The 16,710-nt window shown below is 34.9% G+C and overlaps 2 protein-coding genes across 3 annotated transcripts in view; one reads left to right on the forward strand and one right to left on the reverse strand.

The window, feature by feature from the left end:
- Positions 1-4,478, forward strand: part of LOC132947133 (uncharacterized) — a 37,230-nt gene extending 32,752 nt beyond the window's left edge. For both annotated transcript variants that reach the window (XM_061017334.1, XM_061017335.1), the window contains exon 12: positions 4,468-4,478. The gene's annotated coding sequence lies outside the window, so the exon portion shown is untranslated. The remainder of the gene's footprint in view (positions 1-4,467) is intronic.
- Positions 4,469-8,773, reverse strand: LOC132947132 (uncharacterized). The gene is made up of 7 exons (XM_061017331.1): positions 7,045-8,773; positions 6,869-6,979; positions 6,500-6,810; positions 6,137-6,446; positions 5,955-6,059; positions 5,424-5,898; positions 4,469-5,361 (listed from the first exon to the last, which is right to left on the reverse strand). Exons 1-7 carry the CDS (start codon positions 8,066-8,068, stop codon positions 5,292-5,294), a joined length of 2,406 nt encoding a protein of 801 aa, XP_060873314.1. The 5' UTR covers positions 8,069-8,773; the 3' UTR covers positions 4,469-5,291.
- Between the last annotated feature and the right edge of the window lie 7,937 nt (positions 8,774-16,710).

A 16,710-nucleotide genomic window follows, 5' to 3' on the forward strand; every position in this document is an offset into this window, starting at 1 on the left:
TCCACTCGTTATTTGTAATCGAATCGTAATTGGTTCACCACGCAGATTTATTAGACAATCGTTCTGATCTTTTAACACGATGTATACTCTAGATATTGAAGTCGTATTGAGAGCATAAAAAACTAGATGTCTAGGTACTTCGATGATTTTATAACCTGGTGGGACAGTTGGATAAAGTTCATGTATGATCTGGCTCGGTGCTCCATCACAGAATGAACCAGTAATCAAGTTGCACTCTACTTTTATACTATTGATTTTCATTATCTTAACTGTACTTTCAGATTCATGATTAATACCAGAAGTGTATAAATAATTTCTAAAACCCAATAACTTCGCTATACTATTCTCAACTGATAAGTCTACGTCATGACTACACGAGACTATACACTTTAATGTGGTATTGTCTGCTTTTAATTCAAACCAGTCGATATAATCGGGCATATTTTTTTTTATAACAGTCTCTAAATTTTCAAACTCATACGAGCCTGTGGGTATAATAACTTCCTCTCTTTGTCCAATCATATTACGGAAACCGATAGTATTGCAACCGGGTTCAATGTTCGGTATCGAATTATTTGTCTGTAGACTCAAAAGACATATTTGTGCTGTGCTTTCTACTTCTAGCGGTGGAAAAATGTCGCATGACAATTCACTCGAGTTCCCGTTTAACGTTATCGTATACATGATAAAAATTTTAAACACAAGTGTCCACAGTTTGTAGTATTATATTTCTGCTCTCTGCTGTAATTGAAATTTATGTCACATCCGTGAAAATATCGTTGTACTTCTAATGGAGGTGGTAAATTTCCAAAACTGTCATAATATTCAACTTGATTTCCGATTTTTCTATACGCTACCCAGTGAGTACCTGTACCGTTTTCCGTATCCAAGTTAACAATCGCTGATTCTACTCGTTTACGACGTACGGGTAACCTATCTCGAGTAAACACGCCGATGAAATGAGGTATTTTATTCAAACGTGCAAATTTTATAAGTTCGAAATCGTACAGCGCTCTTCTGGGTAACGTAGTTATTAGTTTTTTTTATTTTTTTTAGTTTTTCTAGTTTTTTTCGTTTTCAAATCCCCTCCACTTTTATATGGTGCAAGATATAGACTTGATCCGATTTTATACGAGTTACCTTTATACGGCGCGATGTATAATCCACCGCCCAAATGAGATTGCGTATTTCTTTTAAATTCATTCGCAACCTTGACAACGTTGGCAACACCGCCACTCAGTGCTCCTAGTGCTGATAAACCGGCGAAAATCGGGATTAACGGCAACACTCCACCCTTTTTTGGTATTGATATAACCCTTGGAACTTTAGTCTTTTTATTTTTGAATGTTTTTCGTGCGACGGTTATACACTTTTTACTTAATTTCATCAGGTTTTTTTCACCGATATTTTTCTTTATTACGTTTTTAGCTGCTCTGATGGCTGCTTTAAACCCACATCCAGCCCCGATTTTACGTTTCACTTTCATGGCGGTAGTCACGCCCCAAGCTACAGCCTTTTCTTTTAAACTCGAATCTTTAGACTTGAACCTATCCCAGGCTCGTTGCTCTAATATATAATCGGCCTCGTTGCGATCTGTGATAGAGTTACTAAGATCGTATGCAATATCGTGTTCTCTACACGCAGTGTCTAAAGGATTTACCCCTTTATCTCCGCGAGCTAATCGTTTTTTCAAATTTGTGCCAGGTTCACAATATTGATAACCTATAAAGAAATATTATTTTTATTATTACTATTACCACGTTAATATACGTGTATTTACTCTCACCAGGTACGTGAAGCTCTAATGGTAATTTATTTATAAGCGTGTTTATAAGACCAGCACCTTTATTCTTGGTCTTTCTTCGAGCGAGTGACATCGTGTACTGATTACGCTCTTAGTGTTACAGGGATATTTATTTAAAAAATGAAATTCATTAAACAAGATATACAACTCACAGTTGAAAACGTGGACCCACCTACTTCGTATAAAAAACAAAGACATGGTGTGCTTCTACCTAATACGATTAGAGCGCTTATCATGGGCCCTTCAGGCTGTGGGAAAACTAATTTAATATTCACATTATTAACACATATAAATGGTATACGATTTCACAACGTATACATATATTCAAAAATATTGGATCAACCAAAGTATAAATTATTGAGTGATATTTTATCAGGTATTAATGGAATACAATTATTCACGTTCTATGAAAACGAGCAAGTTATCGAACCTGAAAAAGCTTTACCAAACTCTGTGTTTATTTTCGATGATATTATTACTGAAAACCAGAAGATTGCAAGGACTTACTTTTCTAGAGGCCGCCATAATTTAGTAGATGTTTTCTATTTGGCTCAGAGTTATTCAAAAGTACCTAAACAACTTTTACGTGATAACGCAAATTTTATTGTTTTATTTAAACAAGACGAGACAAACCTAAAGCATGTTTACAACGAACATTGCTCTGGTGATGTGTCATATCCCGAGTTTAAAAACTTTTGTACTTCATGTTGGTGTAAAGGAGGATTTGAATTTATTGTCATAAACAAAGACAGTGAACGTGACAATGGTCGCTATCGTCACGGATTTGATACATTCGTTGTTATATAAACTATTGTTTTTTTATAAGACACTTCATTCACAAATATGTCGTCTAAAGGTGAGGTACTCGGAGAATTGATTAAAGCTAAAGAAAATATTAAACGTAAGTATATTGCATTAAAACATGGAAAAGCTGATATTCAATCTTTTGTATCACAAACACTTCAGCCAATAATCGAACCTCTGAACAAATTAGAGACTTCCAAAGTCGATAATGATATGGTTTCCAACGCATCCGACAACCGGTTTACAAATTTTCGTAAATTAGAAGACCAAGAAAAAGATAAAGTATATGGCCCAAAAAAATATTCTAATGGCATTATCAAATTAGGTACAGAAGTAATACAATTTAAAAACGGTGCAATAGTTGTGAGAGAAAACTCTTATCCACTGACACAGGGGCTTAGCGAGTTATTGTGCTCCAGATATCCAATGCAATACTCCGCTAATGACTTAAATACGTATAAAGAAATACTGATTCATACTTCGGCACATTTAACACAGGACGGGACAAAAATTAGGAAGGGTGGTACAAAGTATGAGCAAATTATTAGCAAGCTATTCACCTCGGGTTCGGGTGTGAAATTACAAGCGCATAATTAAGTATATTGGAATGATCCAAACGAGTTGGTTGATAGGTTACGACTTCTTTTAGCCTCACAAGCTGCCGGTAATACAGGGCTTTCCAATGAAATACTTTCAATTTACGAAGAATTGTATGAAACGGGTTTAATAAAACGAATTCCAAATGTCTAAACGCGATATAGCAAACGAACTACACAAACCAGCAAGAAAAAATTATACAAGGCGAAGAGTTAATGTGTATGGTAAAAACGATCTATGGCAGGCAGACTTGGTGGAAATGATACCTTATTCTAAAAAGAATAAAGGCTATAAATATTTTCTAACTATCATAGATTGTTACACGAAATACTCTTTCGCTATACCTTTAAAGTCGAAAACGGCTAAAGAAGTTTCAAATGCAATGTCAAAAATACTACTCAAGCGCTCGCCAAAACTATTACAGGTCGATAACGGTAAAGAATTTTACAATGCGACATTCGATGCGTTGATGAAGAAACACAATATACATAAATATTCTACGTATAGTACAACGAAGGCCTGTATCGTTGAACGTCTTAACAGATCAATTAAAGAAAAAATGTATAGGGAGTTCACTGCACGAGGAACACATGAATGGGTTTCTATTTTACAATCTATGATTAATGAATATAATAATTCAAAACACAGAACAATATCTATGACACCCAGACAGGCTGATAACAATCCTTCTTCGGTAAAATTAAAGCAACGTCCGATTCTTAATGGAAAAATTAAATTTAACATTGGTGATAACGTCCGTATCAGTATATATAAAGGGGTATTTACAAAAGGTTATCTACCGAGCTGGTCCACAGAAATATTTAAAATAACCAAAATAAACAAGACATCCCCCACTACTTATCAACTACAAGATTATACAGGAAACCCGATTTTAGGTTGTTTCTACTCTGAAGAAATTCAAAAGACCAATCTCCCAAACGATTATTTAGTCGAGAAAATTATCCGTAGGAAGGGAAAACAGATGTTCGTAAAATGGCTAGGGTTTGATAATACGCACAATAGTTGGATAAATACGAGTGACATTAGAAAATAGCATCAGTCGAGCTCTAGGTATGAACGTGTTCGGATGTTCACAGGCTGGTGAAACGAGAAAATTTGTAACAAATCTCGAACAAACCATCAAATCATATTGTATAAGACTAGATAAATTTGGAAATTTACTCGAGGAAAATCATAAGTCTATTCAAACACAAGAAGAACAAGTTGAAACACTTCAATTAACGTGTGATGATATACAAGAGCACCTTATAAAAATCAAAGCATTGTTACAAAATATCAAAGAAAATACAGACAAGTTGAAACAAATTCCTGAAGTACTGTCGTCCAAATAATAATTATGTCTACTGCCATCATTGATTTCCATTGCATTCTCGGGAGGGATAATAAATACATGATAAAAGAAATGTCTATAGTAGATGTAGAAACATGGGCCACTCAACATTGGATTTTTAAAAATTCAAAATCAATACAGGATAACAAGAGTCGGAAAACTAACAAGTGGTTGGAGCGTAATTATCACAAACTATCTTTGGAATATGGGGATGTTGAGTATGAAGAACTAGGTAGAGTACTGAATTCACTAAAGTTCAGTTTCATATACGTTAAAGGCGATCAGAAAAAACAACTTCTTTTAGAGTATATTCCTCACATCGGGATCATCAATATTGACGACATGGGGTGCCCTCCACTAGACCAAATATGTGATGAAGAAACTTTACCATGCTGTATTTTTCATATGGATTTCAATCCTAAACAATGTTCATTTTATAAAGTATTTAGCCTAAGAAAATGGTTTGTAAATAATTTGTAAAAATAAATATCATATTTATTTATTTTTTTTATATCAATGAGTTATTTCTTTATACTATACTATCCTATCCTATCCTATACTATCCTATCCTATCCTAACTAGAATCAATTCAATAATAATAATAATAATAAATATAATATCCACATAATATCTACAGAGATATTTTACAAAATAAAAAAAAATAATAATAATATCTACAGTGATATTTTACAATATAAAAACAAATCATCTATAATAAATAAAAAAAAAAAAAAACTATCTGTCTATCTCGGCTTCCGGAAGTTGTATTAATTCGGCTTCTGCTTGCTCTAGTGTTCTGGTGTCCCTATACAATTCAGAAATATTTAAAGTACAATAAATTAAAATATACAATTATTTCTAACTCACTCTATAGAGTAGTGACCGTGAGCCAAGGTATGTATTTGATCCTCAAGTATAACCCTCTTGTCATCGAAACTATTATAAGTTAATTTGGTTGATTTAATAGTCTTCAATCGATGATTGAACGACCGGATAGAGACATTCTCCGTCATCACATCCAAAGTTGTATCACCAAACAGACAGCGATAATGATCGTTGAAATTCATATGGTTTCTGACTACATGCCCGCGGATTCCTTTCGCCCTGATCTTCTCCTTGCCATTGATCTTATATGAATAAGACTTTGCTCTGAGCCCACAAAAATGCGTCATAACCTCTGAATTTGTTTCATCGGAAAACAAACCAGGGATTTTCTTTCGCTCAGCAATGTAACATGGATGATCTTGTGGTAAGTCTGATGTATCCATTCGATCGAGTAAATTGGAATTATTCTCCAGGTCTTTGTAAAAATCATCGGTTTGAATATAGTATACCAGTGAATCTAAAATTACAATATAAATTAATATATGAAAATTAGTATAGTTTGAAAACATTTACCTGTATCAGTATACATGAGCTCAATTTTATCCCTATAATGAGCCTGCATAACGTTATAATGATAATCATACATGACGGTCTTGGAAATTTCCAGCACTGCAAAACCTGGTGAAAATTAAAAAAAATATTAAAATATGTTTGATAATAGTAAATTAGTTGTATATATATATATATATATTTACCTATATATATTGGCTTGTTAAACATGATAATTTTGTTTTCTAATGAGACAGCGTTGAGGGTTTCGTCATACGTAGTACAGTGTTTGAATGTAGTAAGATTTATAAGTTTTTGCAAACGTTTTTCACTACAAACAAGCTCCATTTTAAAACGTTTCCTTAAAGATTCCATGGTTTTTCCAAAAACGGCATTGTTTAAGAGTTTGAAGAAATCCTTTTCAAAGTCGTTCCTCGCTTTTTTCCGCATCTCAGTGTTTAATTCTATGTATTTTTTAAGCCAGTCCGACTGATTAAACTGCACAACTCTGTGAACCTACAATAAAACAAAATATGCAATAAATAAAATAAATAAAATAAATATGCTACTTTTTCCACAACGAGTCCGTTGGCTATAGCCTGCTGCAGGTTCCGATAATGAATCACATAGTTTTTCTTCGATTCTAAAGTCGCCATAAGTTTTTTAACTTTTGAACCAGGTGGAATACTATTTTTCGGTAGGAATGGCAGATCATTATGCTTGTCGTGAAGTTCTTTTGGATATGATATATCGACCTCATACATCCGCCCGATTGGTGATCTATCGTTTAAATCATTTAGACCCTCTAGTTTCGGCTCAACCCACTTAAATCCTCCGTATGGCATGAATTGTGACATTGCGTAACCGTACAAGTTGTTACCTGCAATTTAAGTAATATAATAAATTTAATATTAAATTAAATATAACATTATACTCACAATCCTGATAAACAAGCCATGATTTTGGTTGTGTTGGATCATAATCTGGTGTCTTTTCATTATTCGCCTTTGCATATCTCATGCTCGCCTGGGTCAAGCCGCCACGAATTCCTATAATAAAAACAGATATTTTATCACATTATTTTTTATTTTTTTAATAAATAACCTGACCTCACCTTTCTCGAACATTAACAAAATATCATAATCCGAAATCAGTTCAAGTTGTTGACCCGTGTATTTCAGCATACAGTCAAAACTAAATCCCGGTGCTGTGTAGTAAAATGATGGGTCCAGATGGTAAGTTCTTATACAGAGATCTCGGAAATTTTCAAACACATCAGTCAGCAGCAGCACGTCGATTTTTAAATAAAGATCAGAGTATTCCCCGAGTGTTTGACAGTTGAAATGATTCCAAACTGTATTTGCATGCTCAAAATCCTCATGTTTTATATGTGATTCGTCCAATGTACTGTAAAAATATTTTTTCGCCGGTAAACTGGTTTCTTCAAGCTTATCCCATTCATCTGTGTAGTCATACGGGTATACCCCCTTACGAGTAACTAGTGGTAAATCTTGTGTAGAAAAATGTTTTGCACTGTCTCTAAACTTTTCAAATCCTGGTGTAATTAAATTTTTTGAAAGTGTTGATAAACTGGAGGCCATAAATCTTAGTGTGTCGATAAATCTTAATGTGAAGAAGTTGCTAATGTATTTTGAAAACGTAATAAATTTTTCTTCGCTGTTTGGTATTACCGAGATAGAGTTTGTATCATACCCGAGACGAGTGACAATAAAATGTGCATCATAATTTGATAAATTATGAAAAAATACTGGTACGAAGTTAGGTGTTTGAAGTTTAAGATTACACGTATTGCATAATGACTGTCTAAATTTCCCTGATAAATGACAATGATCAGCCACTTTATGATTTTCATGAGAAAATTTGGTTTTGCATAAATTACAAGTATTACATGTTTCATGTGTTCTCCGCTGTTCAATAGTGAAAATTATAGGGGTGTTTGTTTTGAGTAGTTTTTCAATTTTTTGACCTATATTCACAATACTATCTATAAAATGTCTCGCCACGTCTTTATTATTTTCATTTCCACGGTAAATTACAGGCGATGTCGGAATTCCGAATTTTTCAAGCAGTTCCACTGGTATTTCTTCATTTGCTTTAACCATAAACCCATAGCTCATGGGCTCATGTTCTTGAAAAGCTGTTGTTTTTTCTCCAATTTTCTCATCACTTTTCTTTAGAATTGCTTCGAAATCCGCGTAAATTACTATAGGATGACGTTGCGTTTTATCCCATGCAGTAAACTCGAGTATTGATCCGGGTTCAGGTAACTGAGGTAGTATGGGCTTGTGTTCCCCACATATTAATTTATGTTGTTCAAGTCCTGCAACTCCGTTTAATTTATATTTGTATTGTTGTTTATCGAATGATGTAAAGCACCGTTTGCAGAAAATTAACTGCCCATTATGTTTGGTTTTTAGAGTGCTAATGAGTCTTGAAAAATTAGAGATGTAACTATAGTGTGTGTTATCGTCCTGGTCTGAAATTAGTAAAAGATCGAAGTGATCGGGTTTTTCTTCATGTACTACTCTTAGTGGAAATACTTTATATTCCGGAAATTTCGGTGGTTGAAATTGTTTATCGATACCGTAAACATTGACAGAGACGTTTGGATTATTTTTTTCAAAAATTTTAATCTGATTTAGTGGTGTTGGAAATGATAGATTTGTAAAATTATATTTTTCTTGGTGTTTAAAATAATTATCACCAACACGATGTTTATTATTTCCTGTAACATGTTTTGCTAGGATCGCCCATTTGAAGCATTGTGAGTCTAAGTTCTGCGGATTAATCACAGCTTTTTTATTTTCTATTGCGCCTGGTAGTTGTATGTATGATGAGCCACCTATAGGTTTATATTTATACACACCTAACATTAAACCATCTATACATTGTAATGTGAAACCACTACCCTTGCTTGTATACTCGTCTTGCTCTTTCATTAATTTAGCGAATGCCTCTTCGACAATTTCCTGTACTCCGGTATCACAGAAAATCGCCTTAGCCGATGTTTTAAAAGCACGGTTTTCCGATGAATATTCCACATTCGGTATATTATATGTCGCCTCAAGCTTTAAATTAAACTTGATCGGATTTTTACTCACAATTGATTTTAGTAAATTGATTAGTTCGGATTTAATCGAATCAAGAAAGTAGATATAGTTTTGAATATTGTTGGTATTTTTCACGTAATACCAGGTAATTGTATGATTAGATGATGTAGAGATTTGTGTAAATCCCGAAGACTTTACGAGATTTAAACGTAATTTTTTTAGCCTAACAGCCGACGTTGTATTTGCACTGGAGACACGTTTGCCATTAACGAGCGTAGTGTATGAATCTTTTATTTTTAAAAAAAAAAACTAATTAGTTTATAGCACGCTTATAAAAAAAAAAAAAATGCTAACCTTGAGAATCATAAAGTCCGAGATTCTCAACGGTGTCTAGAACTTCCAAGCATTCAGCGTCATTCACGTTACTCCAAAATTCGTCCATCGTGTTATCTCGTTCTGGTGATAAGCGATTATTTTGTCCGAAAAGATCAATGTCGTCTAGAACCTCCCAGCATTCATTCGCGTTACTCGTCAATTCGTCCCTCGCGTTATCTTGAATGGGTGATAAGCGAACGTTTTGTTTATCTCGTGCAGTTGATACGCAATCTTTACGAACGGATGATGGACCAGGCTGTAAGTCTGGTACAAAAACGTGTGGCGCGATTTGTACTATACCTGATAAAACATTTGAAATATAATAATAATAAATATTTAAAGTGGATACAAAAATACATACCATGAGCATTTTTCAAATGTTTATTGAGACTGGCCTTATAACTGAACGTAATACCACACCTAATACACGGGATACGCTCGGCGTTGTGATTTTTTTCGTGTCTAGTTAGATTACGTTTTAAAGTGAATTCCGAAGGACATTGTCGACATTTAAACATTTCGAGATGTGTTTTTCGGTGAGCGATCAAATTTGACTTGTATACGAATTTCAAAAAACATTGCTCGCATTTAAACATTTTAAAATAAATGAACAAGAAAAATTAAAACGTTATATTATGATAATATTACATGCGTAGTATTGACACAGAGCGATCGAGAGAGATATAGGTTAATATGGTACGACAAAATATCATCAACTACGGGGAGTAATGAATAGCGACTATTCATTCATTCATTCAAAAAATCCCTACCTAAGACCTGCCGCCTCCGCCGCCGCCGCCGCCGCCGCTGCCACCACCGATACTAGTTATACAATGCAATACAGGGTCGTCAGTTTATTGTATATATCGGGTGTGTTAATATCCTTATGGTAGAGTGTTCAAGCCGCCTGTTTTAAAAATACTATAAAATCGAGTTTAAACGTATAATGAAAGATTGTATAGTTACCTTTTCTAGATGCGGTATACAAATTGCATGCAAGGAAATATATTTAGGAACTAGACATAAAAAAAAAAAACCATAATTAGGTTCAATTCGGATAGCCATTATTCCAGTTTTCGAAGCGACTTGACCCGAATGTAAACTCCCTTAAATTTAATAAACTGTTAAAACTTAAATTACCTAATTCTACATCTAAATTATATGCTAAATTATTATTATCACTATTAATATGTGCATGACTATTTACATTATTTACAGCTAAATCTAAATATTCTAAATTATTAATAATACTATCTAAGTTAGGTCTACATTTTAATTCTAAAATTTTGTACAGTAAAAGCCCCCAATAATTTGTTCCCACAGTCGTCTCTCTTAATTCTAAATGTTTTATATTGTAATCCCTACATCGTCTAATTTTTAATAATACACCCGCCCAATATTGTCTTATTATACCTTGTGGCCATATCACACTTCCGTATAACAGATTATTGTTCCAGATCCGGTGACCACGGTCGCATTGTAATTCATATGTTTGTTGAAATATTTTACGGAAAAAATATTCAAAGTCACAAATAGAATATCTAACTAATTCATACTTAATAAAATTTAAATTCGAGCTCAAATCTAAATTAAATTTACCCCAAACAAAGTCACGCCACTCGGGTCTCCGCGACATGTGGTACATGGTATGGAATTTTTTTTTTTTTTCCTTGCATGCAAAACAATTTTCATTAAAATGTCGGTGATTGTTTAATGACACCTCACAGTGAGGTGTCATTAAACTTTCTAGAGAGGTACGGAAATACCTCTCAATTACTTCTAAGACTATAAAAAAATTAAAAATAAAATTCTTAAAAATATAAATAATATAAATATTAAAAAATAATGATACTTACTCGAATCAGCGTCCATAGTGTTAAGTTTCGTGTAGGTTCTCGTATTGAACAGTCGACGAGAAGCTCTGGATACGACTAATTCGAGTTCGAAAGATATGTTTTTGATGAGAAACAGTATTATCATACAAATGTAATAATAATAATACAATAAGAGATTACTTATGTTAACACCTTCATTTATCAAACATAGATACAAACCTAGTAATAGTTCATGAACTGTTGAGATCACACATTTTTTTAAAATTATTACTATATATATTAATGCGGAGGAAGATCTTAAACCTCTAGACAACAAACTAGTGGTGTGTAGTATCAGTTGTATGGTATAGCACATTTTCCTATCAGGTGTGTAGGATGTGTTTGGATACATGTTTTTCAAATAAATCTCTAATTCATGTGCACCACTATTTTTGGCTATGTATATTGCACGTCCTAGGAAAATAGAAATATTGTATGCCTGTAGCAAAACTTTAGGTCGTATTACACACGTTATTCATCTCGAGTACTTCCCATATGATATGTTCCATTTGAAATAAATACGAGACATTTTCGGTACTTAGCTTAATACAAACGTATTCAAGTTGATATATATATATATATACCTGAATATTATAAATATGTAAATACGTAAGGGGAGAAAAAAAAGCGTGGTAAATAGTTATAAATAAGCGTTTATTAGTATCTGTATAAACATCGTTTACTTATCTACAATTCACTTATCATGTTAAATATTCGAGACGTTAATAATTCTATTTCTGCTGCATCTAAGTCTACACGCATAAAACCTTGCATTTTTTTTAACTCACTCGTTCCTACCCATATCTGTAGGCGGCGCCCACAAGTTTCGCATTTTTTAAATTCTCTTATTATACCTAGCATGGTTGACGGTTGACCTGTATACTGGTGGAAAAGTTTTTTTTTCAGAACTTAACATAATTTTATTTGGGTTCATAAAATTAAAGATTGTCTGGCAACGGTTATTAATCCTACTACAGAAATATTTCGTGGTATGTTCCAACCAGTCGTCAGTCTCTGTGACGTATTTTGTTTCTAAATATAATGTTAAAATCAATTCCGTTTCATTTTTATTTAGATTTGTGACATATAATATATAAGTTAACTCTTTAAATGTATAACAAAAATAATTTGCTCTAATTATCGGTAATACGCGTGTTGTGCGGGCTATTCCTAAAGCTATTGACAGGGGGTTAAATCTCAACTTTCTAATAATTTTACGAGTCGTAGCAATGAAATTATTATGACAATTGGTTCTCTCGCACCATAATAAATTTTCGTGTACATTGTTAGTTGAAATAAAATTATTAACCTGTCTCACCAATTTAATGTCAAAAATAAATGGATCCTCATGATTATTAAGGTTAAAATATTCAATGTGAGTTTTCGCTAATTTTAAATAAAAACACATAATATCCTGTAATTGATATGCATCCATTGTCAGTGCTAATGATACTATGGGTGATCTATATTCTTCTTCTTCATCTTCGGAGGAGGATGGATATACGATTTCGTTTGATATCATAGTCCTATAAAAAATAGGTATCAGAATAATTTATATAAAAAAAAAATAGTGGTACTCACCGGAAAAATTCAGTTGGGCGAGTCATATTTCAAAATAATGATATCAGTGTGTTGAATGTTTATTGTTAGAAATATCAGTAGAATATTATATGTTCAAGTCACTGTGATAACTGATAACGCGGTGGCGGGCTCGCGCGCGTTCGCGGCGGCCCTTTGTAAGGTATAGTGGCTGTGGTGGTGGTGGGGGAAATTATACATCTCGTACGTATGTGAACGATTGTCGTAAACACCAGTTAAATGAGATAGAATATAACTTGTAATCATAAGCGAGTAAGTTGCGCAGTGGTGTGGTTGTCGTATGGGAAGCGACCTGTTCGAGTTCGAATCCCGGTTCGGCAAAAAAATTTTTAAATTATTTTCCGCGGCTAATTGATAGGGAAGAGTGGCGGGGGGAATATCATACAAGTGCGTGATTGGTGGTGGGGGTATATGAAGAGCGGGGTAGCGGGGGAATGTCGTGTACGTATGTGATATGGGTTGAGCAGAGGTGTATAGATGTATATGGGTTGAGCAACGGGTTTCGCGGGTTGAGCAATCAGGTATAGGGCTGAGCCAGCAGGCTGGGGTTCCAGAACTCTCTTTTTTATCCTACTCCAGTTCTACTAAATGGCTTTAATTGGAAAATACGGAAATATTGTAGGTTCCCCATAATAGGTTGAGACAGGTGAGGTTTTGCGCGGAAACACGGTATGCATCGATGAATTCTTTGTTTTATGACACTTCGGGACGAAAGGATCCAATAATTTTGACGTAGTAAATATTGTACCGTTTGGGGTCCTGGATGTCCGTTTTTCCGGAGGGTAGAGTCGATTAGGAGTTCAGTCAAGCGTGCAGACTTTGGCAACAATAAGGGATGTTTTTCATTGTAAGGAATTTCGGCATATCCTAAACGACCGCCCATTCTCAGCAAGTGGTCGTCATCTAGAACCGGTGTTAATTTTCTTAAATGCCTCCGTGCTGGTTTGTCCATGAAGAGGTCTTTTATCTCGTCGGAGAAATATACGTTTTGAGTCTAGCATACTAAGTATCGAAGTGCTCTGTCCGTTTCATCTGTAGTAGGTGGAGAAGTGATCGGTAAGAACTGTTTTTTCCCAAGACGATCTCGAAGTCTTAATCAATAGACGGTGAGTCTTAAAACTTTTGGTTAATTGTCTGATTGATAAAGAAGCCGGCAGTCTTCCTCTTTTCCTCGGGACAAAAGCGTAATAGGTTTTTCTTCCTTTTCTTCCTCTGAAAAACTAATAGGGCTCTATGTACTCTCCACAGGCCATTTTCTTTCAGGTTGTCGGAGAAACAGAGGGCCTTGCCACCATATGTCGTGGCTGGAAAAAAGGTCAGGTCTGAGCCCACGAGATGCGCAGTCTGTTAGGTTATCATTGGTTGGTACGTGACGCCAATTTGCCACGTGAGTCAGTTCTTGAATTTTGGATTCACTCAATTGGCTACTAATGTTTTCAGTCGTGAGGTCGAACTTCTTATCCAATGTAGCGTTACTATGGATTCAGACCACGCGGTAACTTTTCCTATATTGATTACAGACAAGTTACTTTGAGCAAACGCAAGGAGACGAGTTAATAGCCAAGCACCACATTACTCTAGTCTCGGAACAGATATCTTCTTAGCCGGTGCTATCTTTGATTTTCCCATCAAGAGATGACACTATACTTTTGTGCCAGTATCAATCCGTAGGTACACGACCACCGCATACGCTGCTTCAGAGGCATCACTAGAACCATGTAACTCGTATGTAGCATTTGGATGGATAACCATGCGAGGAATTTGCAGGGTAGCTAGAACGGGTAGTTCTCGGTGGTATTGGGTCCAAGAGGTCATTGCTTCTTCCGGTATGGTTTTATCCCGATTTACTCCAGAGGCATTTCATTAATCTTTTTAAATCCCTTTTAACAGGGGTGAGAAGGCCGAGAGAATCATGGATACCCGCAATTTCTGATATTCTGATAGGAGTGCTCGTTTACTGAATTTTACTGGACAAGGTTAATATTGGTAGCTGAGTGAATCCACTTTCTGGTCCCACTTTAAACCAAGAACTTTTGTGTAGCCGGAATCATGTTCTTCGAACGTAATTGGAAGTACTTGTTGATGTCTTAGCGGAATATGGGTTAACAGTTGCTTACAGTTGCTTGACCATTTTTGCAGTTCGAACCTACCTTTTTCAAATAATTTGATTAGTTTTTAAGTTATTTCTAGCGCTCCATTTAGATTACTTGTACCTGTTACTATGTCATTGACATAGAGATCCCGATGAATGATATATTTTAATGTTTCATCGTTAGACGCTTCATCGTCGACCAATTTATGTAGCGTACGAATCGCAATAAATCTCGTGACAATCTTATTTTCCATAGAGCATGAGGTTCTTCCCATTAAGAGTCATCCAAACACTGTAGATAAAGCTATTGGTTGATCGGTATTACCAACTCTTTTATCTCTTAAGATGAGTTGCGAAATGGAAACTAATAGGTGATCGACTGGCAGTGGTTTGTCGTAATCAGGGTCTGCTAAACTTAACCCAATGGTTTGGGGCCAATGTTCCGTGAAAACGCGTTCTGATGGTATTGGACCGGTTATGCGAGGTAATATTAAAGCGTTAACATTAAACTGTGGATTTTTGAGACCTACTGGCCGTACGTTAATAGTGGTACTTTCTTTAACGACTGGAACCTGGGTACCGGTGAGAGCTTGTACCACAATATCTCAATTTTCTCGCTGAAGTTCCAGCAATTATACACAGCCTTCTGTCTCGAAACTGCTTTGGCTGACACTATCTAATAGAGCGTGGTTACGTTGACGGAGTATCCATGTTTGGTTTGCACAACCACGGTAGCCGTTGCCAAAAGAACTGATGTATGAACACAAGTTTTCGGGTTTTTGCAGTCTACCACTCTGTGTGCACTGGACCATTTGAAACTGTTGAAGTACACAGATATACAGAAGTTAAAAGGTAAATAATAATATAATCGGATATATATAATATAATAATAAGTATAATGATACGATGTACAATAGTGTTACGAGGCGTAATATAAATCAACGACTAACTATGTATACCCGGCTACACTACGCAGGACATATAATATGCTGTAGTATATAAAAATGTATAGTCAGCGTCTGATGAACTACAGTGTGAATATATTACTTATACACTACATTATATAGGGTGTTTTGTTTATAATTCCAACACTTTCCCTTAAACAATATACCCTTATACATCAATATTTATAACTCCTAACATCTCCCTTAGCTCATTGAACCGCGTTCGTGGAGTTGGTTTTGTCATAATGTCCGCAATCTGCTCCTTGCTGGATATGTACTCCAATGAAAACAATCCCTCATTGAACTTTTCTCTTATATAGTGGTAGCGAACATCTATGTGCTTCGTTCTTCTATGAAACTCTGGATTTTTTACGAGTTTAATCGCACTTTGATTGTCTCCATACATTGTTGGCACCGTTTTTGGCTGGTCCAGCAATTCACCTAAAAACAATTTTAACCAAGTTAATTCTTGTACTGCTTGACTTAAAGCTATGTACTCTGATTCAGTTGTGCTAAGGCTAACACACTGTTGACGACGTGAACTCCATGCTATACTTCCAGATCCTAATGTAAATACTGACCCTGATGTTGATCTTCTTGTATCCAAGTCACCTGCATAGTCAGCATCACTGTATCCTTTTAACATGAGTTTTTGTCTAGAACTAAATACCAATCCAAAATTAATAGTTCCCTTTAAATATTTTAAAATTCGTTTCACTGCTGTCCAGTGTTGTTCCTTTGGATCCTCGATGTATCTACTAACTAGATTTACTGAAAAAGTTATGTCCGGTCTTGTAATCTGACTGAGATATAATAAGCTTCCGA

This window comes from Metopolophium dirhodum, chromosome 6 (genome assembly GCF_019925205.1).
Source record: "Metopolophium dirhodum isolate CAU chromosome 6, ASM1992520v1, whole genome shotgun sequence".
In the NCBI taxonomy this organism is placed as follows: Eukaryota; Metazoa; Arthropoda; class Insecta; order Hemiptera; family Aphididae; genus Metopolophium; species Metopolophium dirhodum.

Excerpts from the sequence above, each read along its gene's own strand:
- LOC132947132 (XM_061017331.1), bottom strand. The coding sequence starts at position 8,068 with ATGAGCTATGGGTTTATGGTTAAAGCAAATGAAGAAATACCAGTGGAA. Across the intron at positions 6,980-7,044 it reads TTTGTTAATGTTCGAGAAAG|GAATTCGTGGCGGCTTGACC; the intron begins GTGAGGTCAGGT and ends TTTTTATTATAG. Across the intron at positions 6,447-6,499 it reads ACGGACTCGTTGTGGAAAAA|GTTCACAGAGTTGTGCAGTT; the intron begins GTAGCATATTTA and ends GTTTTATTGTAG.